The sequence below is a fragment of the Haliaeetus albicilla genome, chromosome 12 (assembly GCF_947461875.1).
Source record: "Haliaeetus albicilla chromosome 12, bHalAlb1.1, whole genome shotgun sequence".
Taxonomy (NCBI): domain Eukaryota; kingdom Metazoa; phylum Chordata; class Aves; order Accipitriformes; family Accipitridae; genus Haliaeetus; species Haliaeetus albicilla.
The window spans coordinates 24,811,089-24,836,231 of record NC_091494.1 but is presented as its reverse complement, the minus strand read 5'-3'; the positions used below and the strand labels follow the sequence as shown (position 1 = coordinate 24,836,231).

General features: G+C 41.7%; 1 protein-coding gene across 2 annotated transcripts in view; it reads left to right on the top strand.

Moving 5' to 3' along the window:
• Nucleotides 1-25,143, top strand: part of ADAMTS17 (ADAM metallopeptidase with thrombospondin type 1 motif 17) — a 198,389-nt gene that overhangs the window by 19,188 nt on the left and 154,058 nt on the right. For both annotated transcript variants that reach the window (XM_069798522.1, XM_069798521.1), the window contains exons 4-6: nt 8,389-8,561; nt 19,982-20,065; nt 20,663-20,820. In XM_069798522.1, the coding sequence (XP_069654623.1) occupies nt 8,389-8,561; nt 19,982-20,065; nt 20,663-20,820 (415 nt within the window). The remainder of the gene's footprint in view (nt 1-8,388; nt 8,562-19,981; nt 20,066-20,662; nt 20,821-25,143) is intronic.

Here is a 25,143-nt window from a genome sequence, read left to right as displayed (position 1 = left end):
CAATTTATTTGACCTTTGACCTTCAGTAGATCCCTTGGGATCTTTCTTATAAAAGCTACCAAGCGTTGGGCACCTACATGTTTGTGTGGCCAAGATGGGAACACTTGGGGGCAGGTTTTGCCTCCATTCAAAACTCTAAGCTTCCTTTGAGGTAGTTTGTAATTATGAGTGATCAGTCATAGGTGTCCCAGACTGTGAACCCAAGACTGAAGGCCCAGAAATTTAGAGGCCATTTAGACTGTAACCTCTAACTCTCAAACAGCTTCTTTATTTGCAAATTAGGGCTACTAACTCTGAGCTGGCAGTGGTACCAAGAGCCTTTGGATCTGAAAGTTGCTCTAAACTGCCAGTTTCTTTCTCAGCTGATCTGTTCCCTGTGTAGTTTGACATATCTGTATACATTAGGGATTAAAAATAACTACTATGATACTTTTTACTTCACTTTGACCTGCTGAGTCAGCATCATTATGGGAGATGAACCTGTATTCTTCACTGGCTTTTGCCCGGCTTTCAAGGAGGTCTGCCACCTCTCTCAAGGTATAGGTGTAATGGTGAGGTCAGACTGTAGGTGGGGAGCCCTGGGTTTGGTGAGTCCCGGGGCTCTTCCAGCCTCAGCAGAAGCAATTGGAGTTCAGCTGCCAAAGCCCAGGATGGGTTGGTAAGGCTGGCAGTTGTAAAAACATTCTTTGCAAACTAAGCACGTTCACTAAAGACTCATTAAAATAAAATAAACCTGGAGGCCAATGATGCCATTTTTCACAGTATAACTGCAGCCAAGCATTTCGTAGTCTCTAAAGCCCTGAAGTGGGTTAGGGCTGTGCTTTGTGATTGGTCTCACATCTGCTGAGTTTAAGTGATCAAAACTGAGGAGTCTGAGTTCAGAGTCTTATGTACATCACTCCTTATCACTTGGACCTAATTATGTTTGTGTTACAGGATCTTCTCCCATGGCCCCAAGCAAGTTGGGATCATTGTGTGTCTGTCACAAACAAAGGAAGTCAATTCAGCTTCGGAGAATTTACAGCTAGTAACAGAGAAAATCAAATACAGGATGAGAAATGGAGGCACAGAGGCTAAGAGGGGTGGCAGAGCAGATATTTCCATTCCCACTTTAACGGTATTACCATTAAGCCATGCTCACTGTGCCTGCTTTCTGTAACATTAAATTGTCTTCTCTGTCTTACATCAGTGAGTCCTTGTTTCTAGCTGGATGGAAAGCCTACAATGAAGGTGTCCTTTTAAAAGGAGATGAGCGCACATAGTTCGGGAGGTGGCAATCTTTGAAATTCAGCTGACAATTTGAACCAGTGAGCAGACAGAGATCATAGTGCTTATCCTGTGCTGTCTTACAGGCCTGACATTAAAGACAAAGTCCTGATGCATTATGTTGACGACTGAGCATGCTTTGCAGAAGAAAAAGGTTTTAACTGATGTGTCCAAGCCACAGACTAATTTGGATAACAATCTTTGCAATAAAAACTCTGGTGTTTGAGATGCAGCACAGAGTTCGTGACTTCTGTCTGAAATTCTTTTTGCTGCTGTGCCAGACAAATAGTCATGAACTTGTAATTTGGTAAAAAACAAAACAAAACAAACCCCCAAACCAACCAAAACAAACAAAAAAACCAACCCAAACCCCCCAAACCAAACCAACAACAACAAAAAACCCAAACCAAACAAACAAAAACCCATCTAAATGTTTTTGGGAGGTGGATTAGGGAGCAACGGCTCATTCTGCTACACAATGATTTTTCCTACCAGTTGACACGTGATTTTGTCTGCCATTCTAGTCAGAAAGAAATCGGGGGTGCATAATCGTTTTGTAGGACAAGGCATTAAAAATGAGAGGACAGCTCTCAGTCTGTTATCAGCTGTGATTTGCATGAGCAATCATTTTTAATCCATGAACTTCGGACTACCCACTGGCATCAGCTAGCTGTGGTAAATCTGAAATCTCAAGCTTTTAATGGAGGTATAAAAGACCAGTGCACAGGGACAATTTTGTGCTGTGTCCTGACAGAGGTGAAGGGGGCTCCATGTTCCCATGGCTGGAAATAGGTTGGGTAGTGCTGGCTGTGGCAGAAACTCCAATAGTGCCTATCCTTCTTAGCTTCCTTCTTCAATCCTTGCTTGTATCTACTCTGAGGTGGATGCCACAGGAAAGATGTAAAGGAAGCAACTGTGTGGAGCAAGGGCCCTGGAGCTGAAGTGTGGTGGGTTTTTTTGGTTTGTTTTTTTTTTTTTTCTTTTTCTTCAGGAGATCAGTGTTTTGAAAAGAATCTCTCTGTTGTTGTATGGATGAAAGCGGCAGCTGCAAGGTGACCAATGCACAGAGCTGTGGGTGTGAAGACCACAGGAGGCAGTGAAGGGATGTTTCTGGTTGTGTCCATGAATTTTGAACTGGTCCCCTTTATGTGCCTGTGGTGATCTCACAGCTCTGAGCTCTCCCGTGATCTGTGGTTGCTCTTTCAGCTCAGGCTGTGTTAGCACATGTCCTTCAGTGGGCTGACTGCTGCAGCATTTTGTCATCCTGGAAGTCTCAGATCTCTAAGCCTGTTCAAATTTGTCTTGATTATAACCATGAGCAACTTGGTCCTCAGGCCGAGCAAACAAGGTTGCTGACTTGTACAGCTTGTGGGCATCCACCATGGTGATGCCGTGCAGTCAGTCTTTTGAAGAAGCTGTTCAATAAACAGTTTTGAAGCAGCTCTGCTGTCAGATCCAAAGAAGAGTAGTAGATTGATTTAACAGTAGCATATTTCTCTTGATGTGTTTTTAAATAATAAACACTCTTCTCTGTGTTTCAAACCACCACACTTTGATCTTAATTCAAACTAAAAAAGAAGCCTGCCTGTATTTTGTTTAGGTTTTGCTTTTGGTCTGGTCCTGGGATATAAATGCTGCTGCTGACTTCCAGTTTCTGTTTCACTTCCTTCCTGGGCTCCATTTTACACCTTGTCTTCTGGATTTGCAATGAAATCAAGTCATTATGCTAGATTTGAAAACTTCTTTGGAATTAGTGCAGTGTCTAGGTTAAATAGCAATGCCCAAGAGACACAGATGCAGTATAATGATCTTTTTAACACAGAATTGATAGCCTTTTGAGAGGTGTTTGTATCCTACTACTGGTACCAGAGAAACTTTGTGGCATCCTGTCCTTCTAATAATTCAGGAAACTTGTCCTTCCTCTGACTGACATATTGTTTTCGGTTAACTAGTAAGCGTATACCTCAAGAACTTGCTTTCTTTCATTTCTAGGCTTGGTTTGTGTGCAAGATCTTTTTCTTCCTTTCTGTTTTGCTTTGGAGAGGTGGTGATTTTACTTCTAAGTGAAACTAATAAAGCCTGCCTAATGGGAGTACCAGTGAAAGATTCTCTAGAAACTCCTGGGAGAGCTAATGTTAGCTGTTTGCCCCACTTGCATACTCTCTTCTCCTTTTAATGTTGCTGAAGTAACAGCATAAAGGAAAACAGAGATAGCTTTCCATGTGAGGGTATAGAGATGTTAAAGGGGTCATGGGTGGAGGGAAGTTAGCAGAGGGCTTCCTGAGGAAGAATTGGAGAGGATTTTTAAGGCAGCAATAGAGAAGAGCTTCTAGGGAGAAATCTGGCCTAGCAGAAAGAACTCTGCAATTTTACTTTTATTTGTGGCTTTTGTTGAACTGCATCCAGAAACTCTCAGTAGGTTTAACTAGAATGAGGTAGCTAAAATTACAAAGGGAAAGATTAGGGAGAAAAAAAGTGGAAGGCTATAGGAGGAGAAGTTGCTTTTCAGATGAGTCTGGGAAATAGTGTTGGAAGGGAGGTAGGAGGAGCAGGACAGCACTCTGCAGTTACAGCAAGAATGTGCCAAAAACCAGACACTGCTAGACAGGGCTTTTGGTGTGTAGTAGGAAAAGGTCATTTGGGGCGGTTCCATTGGAATTGTACATCTGTTGGGTTGCCATAAAAAGCACTGAACATGAGGAGTTTTCTACTGAGGCTTCAGAAGAGCTCTGTTGTGCTCCTGGTCGCAGTAGGGACTATGTTTTTTTGCCATTCTGAGGAAGATTTCAAAGACTGCTGGACAGCAGAAAGTGATATGATCATGTTGCTTTGCAGGTGACTAGCCAAGGAAAGGTAAGACCCTGTAAATAAAAGCCAGCTAATGAGCTTGTGCAATGTTACATCCCTTTTATACTGAGGATCTGGGAGTGTATCGCGCTTCTCCCATCACCTAACAGTTCTGAATTTTGTGGAATATTTGGCCAGATAGACTGTGTAACACACTGTCAAAGAGGCTGGCAAAAGAGTAATGTCCCTTGTGCCTAGTCACCCGCAGCATATACGTGGTGTGTTGTAGATTGACTGTTTCAGCTCATATTTCACATGAAGTTCTCTGACCTCTTAAGCAGGGAACACCTGACTCCTAAAATAGCGTGCAGTTTGGTTATGTATGCTCCCCACAATGTAAACTCCTCTGACAGGCTCCTGCCCATGTTTTATGGCCTCTTATGCCTTCACAGTAACACTTAACATCTGCACCACAAAATTTGTAACATCAGTTTGTTCAAATAAAGAATCCACTGAGCATTTAATCCTTGTTTTAATGGCTGATGTTTATTTTAGTTTGGGGTTTCATGTACTCATGGAGGGATTCTCTGCCCATAGCCCATAAATCATGCGGGGCAGGAGTGAGACTTCTCCGTGCTGGCTTGTTGCTGAAGTGAGGCTCTAGAGATGAGTTTTTTCTGATTGACCTCCATAAAGTTGACTCACCTCAGGTATGAGTTGCGGATGTGTTTAAAGAGGGTTTTTACTATTGGTTTTGGATCTTTTTCTCCTCTTCATCAAATGTCTGTGATATGGGACGTGTGTATTTCCTTTGTTCTGTTCGGGATGGTTCGTACATGCAAAATGATAGTTACATTTTCGCCATAAGCTTGATTATCCTGGAAAATTGTTTGCATGTGTGGCAGGAAGGAAGGTGCAAATAGAGACCACTCTGAAAGTAGCCCTCTGCAAGGACAAAAAGGACAGAAAGAACAAAGAAAAATTACCCTGTAGAGGAGCTACAAACTTGAAAACAGAAATCCAAAAGAAAAAAACCAAAGAGACACACACTCAGTCTTCTATTCAAGTAGCTTGTGTTGCTTTGCCTTGCTTCTTCTGTAGTGTATCATCGGTGACCAGCTGAGCTCTTTGTAGGCTCCCTTTAGTCCATTACATGTTGCCTGTTTTAAGTGCTCGGTAAGCTTACACTTGGACAATGTGAGGGAGAGGATGAGAGTAAGAGCCCAGATTCTCTAAGTTAGGTCAGTTTGGCTGTGTTTCTAGGCAAGTCTGTGGGGTGGTAGTTTTCCACATACAACCTCTAATCCCTACCACCCAGTGGAAAGCAGCCAATCCACAGCTTCAAGTAAAACTCATGGAGGAATGGGGGCCAGAGGCTTTGTGTGAACCAAGACTACCCAGCAATTTGCCAGGAGTCCCTTTACACTGCTGCTATCCAGAAATCACACCTTTCAGAGTTTTGTACAGCTGCCTTCTGCAAAGAGGGGCCGAGTGGAATCAGCAAAGCCTCGCCAATTCCTTCATCTGCCTCTGGAGAAGGGACCACGCTGGGCAAATGGCAAATGACCATGATGTGACCTCTTCTCCCTGGAGTGCAAGCTACAGTCTAGCATCGTGGGTTCCTCCTCTGACACAAGTAGCTTCTTTTCCACCAGAAAGGAGATTTTTTTTTTAAAGTGAAAACCCAGAGTACTCCAGATTTATTTTCTTCCACTTAAGTGTTTTTACACAGCTCATTCAATGTCAGGCCCAGATTTCTGTGAGTCTAGGCCTAGCCCCCCGATAAGAGCAACTTTTCTATAGGCAGGAGATTTACACTAGCTGAAAACTTTTAATTTATTAGGGAATTACCAAAATAAGAATTTGATGGGGAATTGCTGTTACTTCTAGGAAGGTTCTGATTGCTAGCAGCAAGACCCAAAAAGTCAATGTTCTTACTGGAATGATTTACCTTCTCTTCCTTTTTCTCTGCTTTCTCCCCTGGTATTTAAATGATAACCTTCAAAGTACCACAGCTAAAGATGCGTGGCTATGCAGAGGGAGGGATGGGTAGTTGAATGGAATGGAATGGAATAAACAAACAGACAAACAAGAGCTTTTTCACAGAAGTTTGGTGAAGTCATCTCCATTTCATAGTTGGCAAATCGAAGGTGCATTCATCTTTTGTTCCTTCTGGTATAGTCACTCCATTTTATTTCATTGCCTTTCTAAAGCACTTAGAAATATAGAGATCCCCTGCTCTGTGGCAGCTTTGTCGTGATTGCACACTTTTCTGCAGCCGTCCTGCAGTCCATGCGAAAACAAGCCTTGAAACTTGGTTATTTTCATCTTTGCTGCTGGCATGTAGCTTTCATTATTTATGAGCACCCCAAGTTTTCATTTTTTGCTTGTCCATGGGCTTCTACCTGTCTTTTTAGACCCAGGGGGATATTTCCAAACTCTTAAAAAAGATTCAAATCAAATTTCATGGTTGTTTTCTCAGTTTAAAATATGTACCGAGTGTTTACAGTCAATGCCTTAGGCAGAAAAGCATGTGCAGAGCTATACTGGATGACTGCTAGACTACTCGGAATAGGAATATGGGATGGACATCTGCAAATATGCATATTGACAAGACAGAAAATGTATGAATGAGCAGAAGGCAAGGAGTCCATTTCAGGTGGGCTTTGGGGGACTTACAGCTGATGGAGTTTATCACCCTGAATACAAGAGGGTCAGTCAGGAAAACTGGTGATCTGGATCTGAGTGCATTTACCAGCCTGGGAAAGAAGGGAAAGTCATGATGAATTATGTAAGGGAGCTGGTAAACAGTCTGGAAAAACAGGATGAGTGAATGCTAACTCAGATCTGCCTGCTGCAGAATGGTCCTTTGCTAAGAGAGGGTCTCAAGTTTAAATCTACAGAAAATTGAAATGTGATTCTCTGCTCTGGGAAATGAGCAGCATGTGTAGTGTGATGTAAGAGGTATCTGTCTGATCATCCATTATGGTCTATCCCATGTCACTTTTGCATTGAATGTTGTGTTTAAGCTGTTTCAGGACCTGTTGTGTGTTTGGCTTCCTTCTTCATTGAAAGAAATCAGCATTAATACCAGTGTCAGTATCTTATGCATAGTATATTGCAGGCTGAGCAGTAAGTAGATGCAATTTCAGTGAATCTTGGCAGTTTGTTTCTTATTGCAAAATAAATTAATGACTTCATTTGCTTTTCTTTCACTTTACAATTGAAAACATGAATACATTTTTTTGTGACTGCAACAAAGTGAGTAGATTCAATCTCAGATCTGAACTTAATTTTTCCTTTGTTCATGCTTCAGCTGCTTTGCACATCTGCCTTTGAGCTGTGAAACACATTTCACCTTTCAGTTTAGAAGAGGACAAATCACTAATACATCAGATCCTTAGTTTGGAAGAAGGAAGGTTTAACTTCTGTGTTTTAATTTTTGTGTTAATGGTAGCTGACCACTGCTTCACTTTCTAGTCCTTAGAATGGGTCCTTTTCACAGGTTCTGGTAACTTAAGTTCATTAAGGATCAGCTGGTCTAGGGAGTCCCCTGCTTTTGGTACACATACCACAATAAAGAGGCATGTGAGCTCTGCATGTAGGTGGCCGGTGACTGCAGCTGCTGGTGCTGATGCTCATGCCAACAGCAATAAATGAGCCAAGAAAGCTTGAGAAGGTCTTATCTACTCTGACCTTCTGCACTTCTGGGTTTCATCCAGCGACTTCTGCAGTTGGCAAATAACGCATGTTCCAAAACAGTCTGACTTAGCTTAAAATTTTTCAGACTCTATCTTGTGTTCTGTTACATTGCTCTAATAATGCTGGTAGCAAGTGAAAATGCAACTGATGGAAATACTGACTCCAGGAATATCTTACAACTTCCATGGCTAAGGAGAACCTGCAGAGTCTAGAGTGTACATTGCATCCCAAAGCATGGTCTCCTATCCTAAAGTTTTCTTCAACAGATTTTTCCTTAATTTGCATGTGTTTCATTATAGTGGAATGTTACTCCTTTCACAAGTCAGATTTCCAATTTCTGAGATTTTTGCAAAAGCATGACTTCTTGGTTTGAATTACAGTTAATCTTTTGCTTTTCTTGACTTCTCTTTTCCCATCCTCTTTCCTATTTGCATGTAATCTGGTGGTCTCATGAATCTGCACACAGAGGTACAGATGTATTTGCAATGGAACCTCTTGGTTGCTTCTTTTAATCGGCAAAGAACACTTTAATTAAAGGTCATTGCAATCTGAATGTGCACAAGAATGTTTGCTGAAAAGAGTATAAATGTTTTATTATGATCTGCCAGCCTTAATAAGTATTTTGACTTTTAGAAAAGAAGAGACAAAAGAAAATGAAATCAACCAGTGACTGGAGGGAGAGAAGAAATGCCATTAGACTTACCAATGAGTACACAGTAGAAACTCTGGTGGTGGCAGATGCTGATATGGTCCAATACCATGGTGCAGAGGCTGCCCAAAGATTCATCCTCACAGTTATGAATATGGTAAGTAGGCACTTTACTCTCAAAAGAAGAAGCAAGAGTAAACAGATCATATCCAGTGTAGGTTAAAGCTGGCTTCTTTGATGGCTGAAATGGGTAACTCTTTTGACCTTGAGGTGTGAGGAAAGGTTTTGGTTTTCTTGTGTTATGTGTTTCTTCTCCCTCATCTTTGTGATTCTCTGTATTTGCCTAAGGACATCACAATAAAAAGCTTCTTTGAAACTGAAATTGCAAGTTTTCAGTTAGGAAACATTCCATAATTGTTCTGGAGTAGTGTTTTCTACCATGTTTTTTGTACTGCTATGGTTTACCTTGGAAGAGAGTATCCTGGAATGGATAGGTGGTCTTGTCTGACATGATGTTTCTTGGGTTCCTAAAGATTTCCATGGCACACCTATTTCATAGGAGAGATGAATCTGTGGGTCATTGTAACAGGGGGCAGTCCAAGTGTTACTGAAGACAGCAGTCATGCTGATTTCCAGCAGAAAACCTAGCTTTAAGTCAGTTAGAAACACTTTTTATCTTTGATTTTTATATAATGAAAATGGCTGCCTCGCTTGCTGTAGAAAACATGGCAAACTTATCACCAAACTGCCAGTGGATCCCATCCTTTTTACCCCAGGACCTCTTGTGCTACATGACGTGGCACTGATCATACCTCTGAATAGTTGATGGAGTTGGCCTTTAGAAGCATTCTAGTAATTCTGCAGACAATCTGCCAGGAGTGAGGAGAGCCTTTTGAAATTGCAAGCTCATATGAAGTGTGGGTGTTAATTTGTTAGCTGTCCTAGTAGTTAAGACTTCTGTCTCAGTTGATAAGGGAACACAAAGCCTCTCACAATGAATGCTCAATCACTCACTTGTTGGCAGTGCAATTAAAGAGATAATGGCTAAATTGGATGTGGACACTGAAAGCTCTGCTCAGAGATGGTAGGGGTTCTTCCAGAGGCATTTGCACAAGGAAGTCTTGGAGGAAGCTTGTATTCCTCTGCCCATGCTATTGTAATATCCAGGAACAGTTCATTCTGACTGCTGCTCTGTTGTTGTTCATGAGCAGCAAATTGGCTTGGAAAAAAATAACAGTTCTTAATGGTAATTGACTGGTCACGCTTCCCAGTGAAGAGCTGAGTGAGGGATGCTCAGTGCATAATCCAGCTATGGGACAACAGCTTTTTAAGAGGTCTTGTATTCCTTTGTCAAGCACTGGTGTGAGGGAGCTCTCCTGTAGTGAAATGCTTTGCTGATTAAGCAGGGAGTTTGTTTAACCAGTCTTTTCCATTAACAAGCTGCTTTTCTGTGTCCCTTCCTCTACCTTTTATTTTGCCTTCTGGCATGCTGTGACAATAGTCACTTAACAGGGCTTCATTGTGTCTCTACATTTATTTGGATTGGTTTGTAGGAAATGTCTTCCTGCAACAAAGCCATTCATGTCACCATCACTTCAGGGTCTACTTACTGGCTTTCCTGCATTTAAGGGTGTGTTTGTTGGGGGCACAAGAGCCTTTTTCTTCTCAAAGCTACACTCCTCTAACTTTAAATTCACATACCAGTTTTACAGTGAGCAAGCAGAACATAAGTTCAGCTCTGAATGAATCTGCTTCTCAAGTCACTTTTTGAACTGACAGAAATGGATATTCAGATGTCAAGGCTGAGTTTCTTCCTTATGTCAGATGCTTGGGACCTCAAGAGGGGTGATTGATGCTTTTTGTTTGCAGTGGCAGCCCAGGGGTCCTCCTAAAATCTGTTCTGCACTGATTGATCAGTGAGATAATAAAAACCTGCCATTGTGCTCCACAGTTCTGCTGGGGCTGGGACAGGGCATTATGGCTGTGAGAGCTTCTAAAACACATGTCTAATCATCTGTCTTGATGATCCTCATCCCAAAAGGTCAATTATTTCAGTGTAGCCATTAGTGCATCGCTATATTGTGTAGCTTTATCAGCCTGTGAAGATTGTTAGGGTTTAGTACACTGATAGACCAAGTCCTAAACAAAAGATGACTGTGAATACTGTTGTCCGTCCAGGCTGAGGAGTACTGCAGAACATCTCGGCAACATCAGCTTGCCAGGTGTGAATATATATGTGTGGAGAGGTGCTGATAGATGGGTTGGGTTTTCTAAACTCATTTACTAAACGAATATTGAAGCTTAGTTTCCAATGGATTTGGCTGATGGACTTTTAAGCTAGGTTCTGATGCTGTAGTGTGAGCTCACCCCTTTATTAGACACTAGAGAGTGCACATGGAAGTGGACTCTTGGCTGAGGAACACATCTGACATCTCCTAAGGTGTGAAGTCCAGCTGAAATGCTTCCCACTGTTAAGTCATTGCTCCTAGGGGCTCACCCATGTGGTTTTTCTGATTTCTGATGGGATTTGAATTTATGTTTCAGCTTTTCAGCCTTCAGAGGAGCACTGAGAGAGTGTCTCTCCTTTGTCTGGCCACCTACATTCCCACACTTGTAGGAACATAATATTGTTCAGGCTCTACCTCCCTGAGGAAACTGGTTGTGAGTGGCTGGAAAGATCAGAAGATAACTGAGGAATAATAATAGGCAAACATATAGATGGCATCATTGCATAAATCCTTTATTCTGAAGCTATAAAACAAGGTGAAATTCAAGGAAATCAGAGGGGATTTTAACATTCCATTTGCCATAATGAAAGCTGATCTTCATCCCAGCAAAAGAGGCTGAAGAATAATTCAGAAAATGTATTCCAGGAAGAGAGATAGGATAATCATGTGGTTTTGGTCGGCCTTAGCGGAACTCTTCGCTTAGCCACACTCTTTGGGTAGTGCCTGAACCAGCCACGGTGAATCTTTGTGTGGTAGTTTCTCGTCTGTAAAACTGTGGTATGAGGAATAGCACAGCCCTAAGTCCTTTGGGCAACATCTGTTACATCCTTCTCTGGTGCAGGATCAGTTGTGCTCTATGTAACCACGCAAATGAAGGCCTCCTGGCTGCTTGGGATGTTTGTTTCCTGCCTGCCTCGATACGACTTCTGTAAGTCTTCTGTGACTGTTAGTTGGGGGACAGGATTTGCCCCATGATATTAGGCAGTGCTTATTCAGCTACACTGCAGGATGGCGGGCTGCCTCTAAAAGAAACCAGAATGTTAATTTTGGCTTGGATGCTTGCATTTAAGCAAATAGAACGTTACTGGTCAGGGGTATATTAACTTAACTCCTCTCTGTAAGCCATTAAGTTTACTGTCAAACCACAAAACAAGCATTAAGAGGTCTTATTAATGCTTTTTATATTTATAGACATTTTAAATAAAGTGATCTGCCTTAAAGTATTTAATATCTATTTATGTTAAAAGAATTTCTGAAGGGAAGAAAGTCAGCATTGCAAAATACCGGTTTATTGCTCCCTTGGTAAATGAGAATCTTAGAGGAAAAAAACCCACCACCGTCCTCTAGAATAACAGCTAAGAAACACAGCAAACCCCTTTTGCAACCCAGAAATAACAGGTAGTACTTCATAATGCAAATGCTGTGTTTTTAATGATATTCTGTAGTTCTGACCATCCCCCTGAACAGAGAGTAGATTCACATTAAAGGTACGCATTTTTTCTGAATGTCATTGTAGAGGTGCTCTACAGCTATTCCATTTACTAAACTAATATTTGAAGTTGTAAGACAGCTTTTTCCAAGATCATGGAAGAATTTCCCTCTAAGGTACTCTATAATGTATGAGTAGGAACAAGCATGGCTCCAGGACTTTGAGTTGACTTTTTTTTAAGTCACCGCCTCTGAAATGAAATCTTTTCTTGTTTTCTGGCAAGGTATTTGATTCAGTATGATTTTCCTAACAGCCGATTCCTGATGGCTTTGTGATAATGTTAAAAAACCCAAGCTGATAAAGTAAGTTGTCAAATGCCACCATGTACATCTGCAGCCTTAGCAAGGCAGTGAGTTTATGGGCATGCTGGATATAATAAGGGCATGGACAGGAAGAGATATCAGCAGAATTATAGAAATGCAAAACCAGCTACTTAAATATAGGTGCTGATTTATTTTTTCTAAGTTAAACTCCCTTGTTATTGAGCTTTTGCACATTGTTGCAGTGTTTGCATATCAGTTCTTGTCACCCCTTTGCATACTTTGCCTTGAGTGCATCTATTCATACCCTTCTTCAGAAGCCGCCAGTGTTTAGAACTTCCTCTAAATTCCAAAACAAAGTGGTTTTGTGGTAAGACATGCTTATTTTGCTCACCCATTCTGTTAGTCTGCATCTGGCAACTATAATTTCTCATTGCATTTCATCCGTGTGGAGGCTGTTTGGATGGATGTTCTGTTTCTTATGAAGTCCTGTGTTGCTCTTGTGACACTTCATGGCTTCATTTAAACTGAACTTCAGGTTTCTCAACCAGCAACTAGAAGACCAGTGGATTGGCTTTCTCTTTTCCTTTTCCCTGCGTATCTGCTTACGATAGCTGCCATTTTGGGCTTGGTTCAGGAGCAGGTACTAAAGCATGATGCATGCAGTGCTTTCTTGCAGGAGTTTCATGCTTTCGTTTCCTCTCGTGTTTTCTTTTCATCTGAGAAAAATTGCCAATAAGACAAAAAAGAGATTCCCTGTCCTCATAGAGAGGCAAACTGCACTGGCCTCTACTGTGGCTCATTTTCATGATTTATGCTTTCAGCTTCCTGGAGAAAACTCTGATTCAAATAATTCTGAAGCATATGATAAATGAGGTATGAGACCCTTTGGAGAGTTCTGTCCATGGCATAGTGTTTTTAATGATGAGGAGTGACTTGTTTCACCTAGTACCTGAACAGCAAGTTATGAATGTTGGCTCCTTGAATTGTGCAGAGCTTACTTTGCAAACGAAGTCCCACTCAGACTGACCCTCTGAGAATTTAGGGAAAGAGATGTCTGAATTTCCAAGACCACAATGTAGTGATTTAAAAGCTTCTTTCTCTGGGTTTGAAAACCTAAAAAAAGAGTTGTTTTGGGTTTTTTTTTCTCCCCTAAGTGTATTGGGGGTGTGTGTGTGTGGAATAAATTACAACTTACAGGCTTGGTTTTGAGCTTGCCTTTTTCTGAGAGAATACAGCATGCAGGGGTAAGTTACTGTAGTACATGTTAGTTCTCCTGCAGCTGTTAAGCCATGCGATTAGTGTGGAAGCTCTTTGCAGCAGCAAGCAGTAACTTGAAGTTAGTGATCTTTTGGATGTCATTAAGAGGGAAAATTTTTATGTTGTTCTTTAGGAATAATACTGGTTTACTCTCTGAAGCCTTATTTTACACTCTGCAGATCGTTTTTCATTTTGGGTTTTCCCTGTGAGCTTTTTTTCTATGTTAAAGAAGCAGATAAAATTTTTTATATCATGCATGCATTGATGGATTTATACCTCTGTGCTCTTGGGGGCTGGCACATAAAGGCTCCAGAGCTGCCACTGATAATTGGCTCCCTTATCCTGATTTGGAATTTTCATGGTGGGAACAGGGACATAAGGGAAAAGGATATAAGTACTTGACCACTGTCTACAGATTTCTCTTTTCTCTCCAGCAGCCCCAGGAGAAAGAGTTATGTCAACTGTATCTTACAAAGAGCCATGAATATGTTCTTTTTCATAATGTTTAATGGGGTAATTTGAAAGCTTGGCTTTAGGTGGGTGTTAGAAATCCTATAGCACTTTTCAAAACAAGTGAAAGACAACCTCAGTAACCTGACTAATGCTTCTGCTGTCCAAACGTTGCCCAGCAGCCAAGGCAATGGGAAGGCTCTTGCTCGAGTTTAACACTTAGGGAAGAAAAAAGAAAAAAAAGTCAATTTGCCCTCAGGGTTGCTGTTCTGAACTCCAAAACATCTGAAACACACACGTCTCCCTCCTACCGTCCACCTGCAGAGGAAGCTCTTGAGAATTAAAAAAAATTAAACTGATGTAGTTTAGTTCCTCTCTTAGCCCAATTCCTCATGCATAGGTTGTGCTTTCTGCATGCTGGGGCAGGCCTGGACAGCCATGCCAAAGCTGCATTTATTCTGTCCCTTCCATGTCAAAGCTATAAGGAGAAAGAAAGGCAGGAGGAATGCAAACAGAGGAGGAGGAGAAGGATGGTTCAGGCTTCAAGCTTTTCTTTTTTCTCTAGGGCAGTCTGTGTAGTAAAGCTCTGTCAAGAAAATGCAGACGAAGAAGGGAGATGTCAGAGACAGGCTTTATTCTTCTTGTTCTTCTGCACTTCCTCTTCCATTTTTCTGTCTGTTTTGTATGGCTCTTTACCATACCTCTTTGTGTTTCCAAAGCTCAGACTCTCTACTTTTGATGATTTCTCACAGAATAGAAGTCAATACAGCATAGAAGTTTACCTGCAACAGGGCAACCAGTGATCATAACCACACTTCAGCCACATTGACAACTTTTCACAACCCTTTCCTTCAGCCTAGTGACCAAAAACCTACATTGCTTTTCCAGCCAAGCTGCTTTCTTGACGCTGTGGTGATGTCCTAAAACCTTTGCATTTTGTTCCACGGCAGTGTGTTAGCGGGTTTCCTGTGTCTGATGCTTATGTTCCCAGCTGCCTTATATTATTAAAAGTTTCTAAAATACCCCAAATAGTTTTATGTTTCCCCTGTTGGAAGTCGTCACAGCAACCTCAAGGGTGTGATGCAATTGCAGGCTTGGGGTAGAGTGGCCAACGGTATTGCAAGTGGGAAGGGAGGTGTCTCTGAGTCAGTCTCTCTATTAATGCATGCTGTCCATGCAGCAGGAAATCTGAGAACATCTGCACTAGGATATCCTATTCCTCCTCCCCGTACCAATTATCTCAGCCACCTCACTTGGCACTGTTAGCTCATGTGCTGATGATAGCCAGTTGGACATGGTGTCTGAACAGCTTTGACACACCAAATCTATGGGTGATGGATTCCTTGTAGGCTGGATGAGAAGGGCAGAAGGTGGTTGCTGCCATGATGGAATCCAGTTCCTAGTGGGAAAGATCTATGGATTTGAATTCTTTTATTTTAAGGGCACGTGGGTTCCATGATAATGCTTCCTTTGGGTGCAACCTACCTTGCACAGTCTGGTTTAACACTGGCTGTGTGCTGCCAAAATGGCTGTGAATAACCTGTGCTGAACTCAATCTCATATTTTTTTTCACCAAGGCTTTTAAGGTCTGGTTGTCTTCTCACTGGGGTTCCTTCTAGCCTTAAAGACCATGATTTGAGACAGTTTGGGTTTTCATTTTAAAGGATAGTGTATTGGGTGCAGCTGGCAGTGGAGGGCTGCTGGGGCCTCTCTGAGGAGACACCTGGAGCTGCCACATGCTGGACACAGCTGGTTCCAGACGGCTCTGCAGTGGCCCCACCACAGGACACAGCAGAGCCCATCAGAAAAGCTCTTGGCACCTCTGTGAAAACGTATTCAAGAAAGGGCAAAAGGCTGCATTGGCAGTGAGGAGAAAAGTGTGAGGAAAAAATCTGTGTGGGCACCCAGGTCAGAGCAGGAGGAGGAGGTGCTGCAGGTGCCGGAGCAGAGGTTGCCCTGCAGCCTGTGGAGAGACCATGGTGGGGCAGGTGGCTATTCTCTGAAGAATATTGCGGCCTGTGGAGAGGAGCCGGCACTGGAGCAGGTTCTCCTGACAGGAACTGTGGCCCATGGAGGGGACGCATGCTGCAGCAGGGGAAAACTGTGAGGAGGAAGGAGCAGCAGAGAGGAGCTGTTATAGACTGACCGCAACGCCCATTCCCCATCCCCCTGCACGGCTTGGGGTAAGGGGAAAGGAGGTAGAGGATTCAGGAATGGAGGAGTGAAGTTGAGCCTAGGAAAAAGTGGTGGGATGAGGTGAGGGGAAGGCATTGCTTTAACTTATCTTTGTTTCTCTATATACAAATTATTTTAATTGGCAGTAAATTAAATTTTCCCCAAGCCAAGTATGTTTTGCCTATGACAAATTGGTAAGTGATCTCCCTCTCTTTATCTCAACCCACAAGCTTTTTCAACTTATTTTGTCCCCCTGTGCTGTTGAGGAGGGGTTGTGAGAGAGCAGCTGGGTGGGGTCTGGCAGGCATTTAGTCAGAGAAGCTCAAGTGCCATATGGCTGGTTGCCTCTCAATTTCAAACTCTGTGTCTCCATTTCACAGTCCTATGTCTGGGCTAAATGCAAGGGCAAATCGCTTGCGCAGAACTGTCTTGCACTCTTTTTTAATTGAGAAGGTCCTCTCAGCATAGTGATGAGAGTATACATCCTGTAGACACTTGGTTAATGAATAAGAGCTGTTTGGGTGGTGATGTTTGTGCAGACCAATTTGCAGGCACACTTTTAGGTCTGTTTTCTTGCTAATTTTCCTGCAGATCTTAGCTCATTTTGAAAGACAAGTTTATTTGTGGGTGGGTTGTGAACAGTTCCCAGCTAAATCTGTGTAGGCCTTACTGTATAATACAGGGGGCTTTTTGCTAACAGGGAAAGAAATAGAAGAATCGGTGGAGGCAGATGAAGCTGGAGATGTCTCTTCACTCTTCAAATTGGTTCATGAAAGACGATGGGAAATTGTACATATGGTATTTTGACAGTGTCCTGCGGTTCTGGTGCTGGACCATCTTAAATCACAGTGCTAATGTCTTCTTCAGCTGAGCTTATTATGATCACACTTTAAATTCTGAGGAACAGTGGCAGAGTTGTATGAGACAAACAAAAAATTACTGTTACTCTGGCAACTGTCTATCCACCTCTGAGAAAAATTTTTGAAATTTCATTAAGAAATTATTTACCCCAACATCTGGGTATTGTCAGCTATCGTACTTTCTTGCCTTTTGCCAGCAATAAATCATCTACTTAGAGATTTGTTCATGTAGTTAAACTCGTAAGCATGGTCAGAATATGTGGTGCTGCTCTTGCTTGCACCACATCTTCAAAATTCAGCACACTGTCTATCCTAAAACACCAGGAGAAACACTTCTTGCTAATACACCTGGATTTGTGCCACAGTGATAATCAGCAACCTGTCATTATCAGAGTCTGGTAGGCCAGCACTGTGGTGTCAGGCAAGTTACAGTATGTTTACCTGTACACACATTAAAGTACTGATTGCAGTGCAAAGGAACCGGTCTGACTGCATTGAAGCAAGCGTCTACCTTTTAATCCAGTCAGAGCTCATGGACTGAAAAGTCTGATTCAGCCTCTGAGGCAGTCGCAGTGGGGGATGGAAGCAGAGCTAGCTGGAGCAGATCTCTGATGAGAAGGGGTCTGTCTCTTCTCTAGGTGGGTTGTGTTTGAATGCTTTAGTTGTGCTGAAGTAGAACAGCCACTTGTACAAGTCAGGCTTATTTAGCAGAGAGAAAGGTTATTGTTCCTTCTAGGCAACACAAACTACCATCAATCTGGGGCTTCTTTGGGCTCCATTTAAGAAAATAAGCTAGCAAAGTAAAGCCTCTTTTGCATGCCTAGTGTCTTTTTGGATTAGTATCCAATTGTGGCTGCTGCTAGCTAGGTTGAGCTCTTCTGAGGTGACTGATGGATGCAAATACAACTGCAAAAATTGTTGCTGCTGCTGCTAGCTAGGTTGAGCTCTTCTGAGATGACTGATGGATGCAAATACAAGGACAGAGAGCACAAGAGAAAAGAAAGAAGGGCTGACAGCCTTCAAAATGGTATGCTAAATTCTCCAGCAGCTGGCTCTTTCTATGCAAGTTTTGCCAGTGAAAACTACCTTTTCAAGTCAGTGGTGTTTGGATCTCTCTGTGCTGGGTCTGGAGGCAGGCAGCTTGTCTGCTCTGATAGAAAGGCAAGCACTATCATCCATTAGGCTTAATGATAAGAACCTATTAGTTGTGCTCTCATTATATGAGTAGAAACTTTATGGGATGGTCAGAGCTAGCAGCAAGCTATGCAAATCAAAGGCATCCGTTACAGGCAAATGTTCGTTAACGTCTATAATGGTACATGAGAGATTGACTTGATCAGCATGATGCCCCATTGACCCTCTCAGCTGAATGTCCAGGTCTCCATTTACACATAGGTCAACTGTCAGAGCTCTTTTCTGCAAGTGTCAAGTTTATCCCCCCAGGTCTGTAGTGAGAGGCCTTAACTACTCTACCAACATACCCTGGAGCTAACCAAATAGTACCAGCACTTGTATGCATTTGTATACCAGCAGCAGGGAAGATAAATGGCTTATTGTGCTCATAGTGAAGGTCAGTAGGTCAAATACTGAGTAGCGTCTGTTTTGCAATCTGTGCCTAAATTATAGGAAACATTTATGTGTGTGCTTAAATCCAACCCCAAACACTAAAGAGCTTAAGAACACTCTTACAGTGAGCACATTCCTGAATATTTGCACAAATAGGAAAAATACCAAGCATTCAAAACATGATATCCAAAATGTGTTCATGTCTTGGGTTTGTTGTAGGAAGTTAGCTGAGCCTGTGTGATATTTCTAGCCAAACGAACTGTGAGTAAGGAATATAGCTTACCTGGAGCCAAATCCTGCCTTCCATTAGTCAAGAGTCTCTCTTCAGTGGTCTTGATTTTATTTTTTTGACTGGGTAGGGAATACAGTATTCATCCAAAGGTTATTATGTGGTATTTTACACCTTTTTAAAATAAACCACTCCCTCACCTTTTTTGATATAGTCTAGTTAAAGCATTTGTACACGGAGAAATGAGTGGAATAAAATTCTGGCATCAGTTGAGATCTTATGTTCTAACCTATAAAAATGAGGTGAAGTATCTGAGCTGGAATGCAAAATCTGGAGAAAGTAGTAAGGTAGTTTCCGGTGCTATTTTTGTATTTCCTGAGGCTTGTGTCATTATGTGCTGCCTTATTACTATTCTCTTATATAAGATATGAAAATAACAGAGGGAAATTGCTTTTCCATTCTATTTCCTGAAGTCTAAAACACACCATTATTTCATCTTGCATTCAGATATCTCTGATATTTAAATGCTGAAGATCCATATTAGATGGATGCTTCATAATGTATGTCCATGTTCCTGAGACTTTGGTTTATGTTTAGAGTTCCTTGGAATATTTCTCTCCTTCCCTTTGTTGCTCCTTTGTTGTTTCTCTTGTTTACTACAGTTAAAAGTATTTTTCTTTCTCCAACTAGCTTGTGTATTTTTTATTTTGTTTTGTTTTCTAATGTTTTCTGTCCCTGAATGCTGAATCTTGCTCAGATTAGTCTGTGACAAATTGGTTACGTGGTGAAGCCCAGGGCAGTATGGTAGGAGCAAACCTACTGTGGTTTTGCAGGTATTTTAGCTGCACTGTAGTATGTGGAACTCTTAGAGTGGTAACACAGTAGCTCTTAAAAATTCTTTGTTTTATTGAGTATAGTAGCATAACCCATTTGAGTTTGTTTTGGGACAGTTTTTTGAAGGACAAATGTCTAACTTTAGTCACAATTAGTTCCTTCAACTATTACTAGGTCTTGGTGTTGTTATTGATGTACTATGGATGTTTTCTTTGCATTTTAACAGGTGTACAATATGTTTCAACATCAAAGTCTTGGAATTAAAGTCAGCATTCGAGTGACCAAACTAGTCCTCCTTCGCAACCGACCTGTGAGTTCCAACTCATTTTTACCTTGCTGCTGTGATTGTACTGTGGTAGTCTCACAAGCAGGGCAGGATCCCTGTGCTGGGGTGGGAGGGGGAAGTGGGGCATGCCTGGCCACATGATCACAAACAAGTTGTAAGTAGTGCCTGCCACACTTCACCAGGCAGTATTAAATATGAAAAGTATAGAGGGCTGTGGGAGTGAAAGGAGCTACAGTCCTTTCATTTACCCTTCCTGGTAAATTTTCGTCTGCTTATAGTTGCAAACCAGTCTCAGGAGTTAACTGTTACAAAAGTTAAATATTATATGGCTCTGGTATCAAATATATAACTTTCAGACTTACAAGACTTTTGAATGTAGTGCTGTATTAGAAGCTTATGACTGCTGCCAGGTGATGGAGTTTGTTCTGTAGATCAAATGACAGGAGTCAGTGTGGATTCCAAAGTCCCTAGTTCACCTGCTCAGATGAAGCTGGTTTTGCACTTTTTGTTCTATCACATCTATATCTTTGAGCCTCTGATTTTTCATCGGAGGTCTAATGCTTTATGTAGACTGTGACTGATATTTCTTCTTTTGTATCTGTTTGGGTTTTTTTCCAAAAGGCGAAGTTGTCTATTGGACATCATGGAGAGAGGTCTCTGGAGAGCTTTTGTCAATGGCAAAATGAAGAATATGGTGGGGCAAAATACCTTGGTAACAACCAGGTTCCAGGTGCGAGGGATGACACCCCTCCTGTGGATGCTGCTGTTTTTGTAACCAGGTATAGTAAGGTCTGGTTTATCAGTTTACTTCAACCAATAATGGCCCATAGTCCATGATGGGGTTATCTGGTCTAGTAGTAATCTAAGAAAAAGATCTGTTGATGATGGTACATCTGCTACCTACATGCTGTTCAGATGCCTCAGATGAAAGTGATTTTTCTTGTTTCTGTGTATACTTAAAAAGGTTGGGCAAAAGCATCTCTCCTTTTGAACCAGAGCATTGTTGTAGCCATGGTCACTATATCATGTCGTAGTCAGGGTACAGGCAAGACATGGCTGTAGCACAGGTGATACTTTTTTCTCACACCAGTGGGTATAAATGGAAAAAAAATAGATGAGGTTTTAGAGCATAAGGCCTTCTTCCTAGAAGAAAGAAGCTGTGGAATTGAGAACGCAGATGAGAACAAGTGCTCTGTGTGTAAGTAGGTATGAATCAGCTGAACAGTCTGAGAGGAGCAGACAGTGTGTCAGTAGTGGGGAGGTCGTGAGGGAGTTATCTCCTAAAGAAAGTGAGAGATGAATACCATAAACTAAATTAATTTTCTCTCTTTTTGCCCCAGGAAATAACCACTTTAACACCCCTCTTCTGTCACAACTGAGATAGAGGAGGAGTGCCATTCTTAATTTGTTTGTATGTTTGAAAACTGCTGCATTTATTTCAGATGTGAAATAATTTGTGTATGAATACTTCAGCAAAATTCCTTGCAGCCTGCAGCTCTGTACCTGTTGATGTATTAAACACATCAGGGTATGGCCCAGATAAATTAAGCAAAAAGGGTGTTGTCCCTATTAACCTGTAGTCCTTTTTCCTCTAAGTTTACACTACCTGAACTCAATCTCACAATACAAGTCCCATGTTCCTCACAGTTACCATAAATTTTGAGTAGCAAATTCATGGTCTTTTAAGTTGATTGCATATTTTAAGATGTAAATGAAGAATGCATTGTTATAGAAATGATCTCTAAATACGTAAAGTGAGCACAAAAATATAGTGTAAAATGGATGCTGTACGTGCTAGAAAAACACTACTTCCTACCCCCTTCTTCCCCAATTTGAGAAAAGAAATGTCTGTACTGCAGTTTGGTACTGCTCACCTCTTTCACCTTTTTCTCTCTGCCAACAATGTAAGTAGAAATATATGTTTTTGCATAAACTGCCATTCTGATTGTAATAATCTATTGTGTTAATAGTCACATTGCAAACTATCCATGGGATTTTGGTGAGTGTTCAGTAAAATAGCTGGTGAGGTGGGCATGGGGCCAGCAAAGTGCCTAAGAATGCACCTTCACAGACATGTGTGCAGTTCCCCCAAATCCTTCCCTCTCATCTGTATTCAGTGTAGTCCAACCAAGCACTTAAGCAGATACTTAACATTTCAGACAGGGTGAATAGTTCTTTTGAAGTCAATGGGCTGCACATCCTGGTTATAGTTAAGCATGTGCTTCATTGGATCAGGGCCTAAATAAATAACTAACATTTTTGTTAAACTCATCTGGGCATCCAGTTGTCCTGCATGACAAGTGAAGCATACAGAATCTCTTCTGATGTGCTCTAAGCACAGGGTGGAGGGAATGAGCGGAGCATTTAATCTGTGCAGTCTCTCCGCAGCTTATAAAACTGAATGCATAATGTCAGGCTAAATGAGTTGGACTCAGGCATCTGAGGAAGAATTTGTAGGGTTTTGCAGTCAGAGTAGCTGGAGAAGTACAGGTTCAGTTGGGTTAGAAACTAGATTCAGATTTTGTGAGAAAGACTCAGGCCAGGGAGCACAATACTGTGCATAAGAGCAGAGTTTTTCCTGTTTGATAGGCCAGCATGTGTGCTTGTAATCTTTTTCCTTCCTTCTTGCTATGTCTTGTCATCCTTAACCCATCCCGCTTCTGCCGCATAGAGGATGCCGCATTGCTTGGAAGACTTCTGGCCCAGCAGCCCAATTCCTGCATCAGGGAAATGAGGTTTTCTACTCTTGGCTTTGGATGTGTGTGTGTGTGTGTGTGTGTGTCCCTGGACCCTCCCCAGACTGTACAGATGGACCAGTGGTAGAGGACATGGGAGCAACAGCATGTCCAGCAGAAGCAATTGCGCCAGAAAAAGCAGAAGCTGAATTTTCAGCAGCTGCAGCTGCTTTAGGAATAGAAACAGATTCTTTGGGGTCAACCTCTGAAGAAATCCCTCTGGTTCCAATCTGGCTGTGTTCATTTAAAACACCAAGGCATGCTTGCCTTTTGAAACTTCACCTCTAACTGATGTTCCCCATATACTCATTTGTATGCAAAAGTAGATTACCTAGGTGGCAAATATCCCCTCTGTTGGATTTTAATAGCATCCACCTGATTGAGTTCCAGGTAAGAGGCATTCCGTGTCTGTGAAATAAGATGTACAATTGTCCAGTAAATAAATGAGACAGTGGGAATAATCTATTAAGAGTCCTGAAGGTCTGAGTATAGCGTTGTGGTCTCTATAGTCATCAGACTTTTCTTGTTCAAGTTCTGCTTTTGAACTTGCAGAAATTCAGATCTCTGGCATCTATGGATAATGTACTTCATGTTTTAATGGGCAGCTGACCAGAATAACTTCTGTCTGCAGAATCTGTATCTTAGTGATCTTAGAAGCATGTCTTATTTGAAACACATTCCCCCTCTTGATCTTCTGTCTTTTGCATTCCCTAGGAAATCTTCAGACATACTGATGTTCTCCCCACCTCCTGGCTGTAGGTGTTTGGGTCACTTTATAGGTGATGTGATAGTAGAGTGAAGAATGACAAAAACGCTGATAGGGACAGAATTCAGAGCTGTCATTAAGCAAAGACTTGTTTTTTTCCTGACATACTGGTGTGGTTATTCCATTTGCAGCCTGCTCCTCCCTTCCACATCTCTCCAGCCCTTTGCCTTCCCATTAAATGGGCAAATGAAGCAATTCAATGTGCATCGAGGAAACTGGGCACATAGTGCTACTAAATGTACATATGGATGTGGAAAGTTTTTTTTGGCAGGTTTTTGACTGTACCAGTTTTCTCTGTCCTTTAGCTTTATGACCCTACAGGGTTAAACTGGTCAAAAGATGTCATTTGAAGGATGCTGGGAAGTGTCCATTAAACAGAATACTTCTTATTCATGTTGCACAGTTCAACTCCTGTCCTTCTTTCTTACAGGAAGGACTTGAATTGCAGAATTTAGCTTAGCACCGTTAGGTATTTTTTTCCAGTTCATGTGAGCCAGATGGAGGAGTGACTGTAGGAGGAGTTCTGAGCTCTTCTTTTCTGGCTATTTTTATTGAACAAAAGCAATTGACTTGTCATTTTTTTAGAAGAATAGTTTAAGTCTGCTAATAGAAACACTCTGTTCAGTACCACAAGTGATAATGACAGAGAATTTCACAGGTCCCTAGAAGGTGAGAACACATGTCCTGCTTGATTCAGTCAGTGGCTAAAAGTGAAGAGTAAAATTGCTTCACAGCTACAGCGTGTGATTTCAATATATTGTCCAAGACTTAGTGTGATAAGGTCAGATCTTGGATTTGAACTGCAGCTCCTGGAGTAAGAGTTTTATTCCAACATAGCTCTATAAAGGATTCTGCTAACAAAACTATGTCTCTGTGGTAAGACACCTCTGCACATGCAGTGAATATTAAGATATCTTTTTTATATTCTTGGAGTGTCATTATAGTATCATCCATGTCAAGCTGTCCCTTCAAAAATACAGATGCAGTTAAGCTCAAAAACGTGCCAGAGACCTGTGATTGAAACCTTTGTAAAAGCAGATCAGTTTCAATGCCATGATGGGGCCATCTTACCTCACTGGTGTGACTGCTCCACAGGTGAGACAGATCTTTCTTACTGCCTTTTCAGTCTTTGGCTCCCCTCTGATTGCCAGGAAAGGACTGCAGGAGTTTCAGTATATAGGTTTTGTGATGGGGTGGCTGCTTGCCTTTGGAAGAAGACTGAGACCCACCAAGTTAATTTGTGCCTAAAGGTTTGGATGTGCTTTTCTGTTTGGCCACAGATTTGGGGGGTAAAAAGTTTACAATAGGTCTGGATGATTTAAATCCTAGCATTTTGGTACCCAATCTTTAAATAGAAGGATGGTGTTTCTTGGACTCGTGTTTATGACAGTTTAAAGGATGGGCTGAGGAGGTTTCATACATGCAGGCCTGCATGCTGTGAATTGGGCAGCTGCATTCAGTTCTTCTTGCTGACTTGTTTCAAGTCTTCCCTGACTAGATAGCATCACAACACTCTCTTTATAGACGAAGATTGTTCTACCTCTGTACAACAGTCTGCAAGTTGTGCTGGATCATTTACAAGACCCCTCATTTTATGGCAT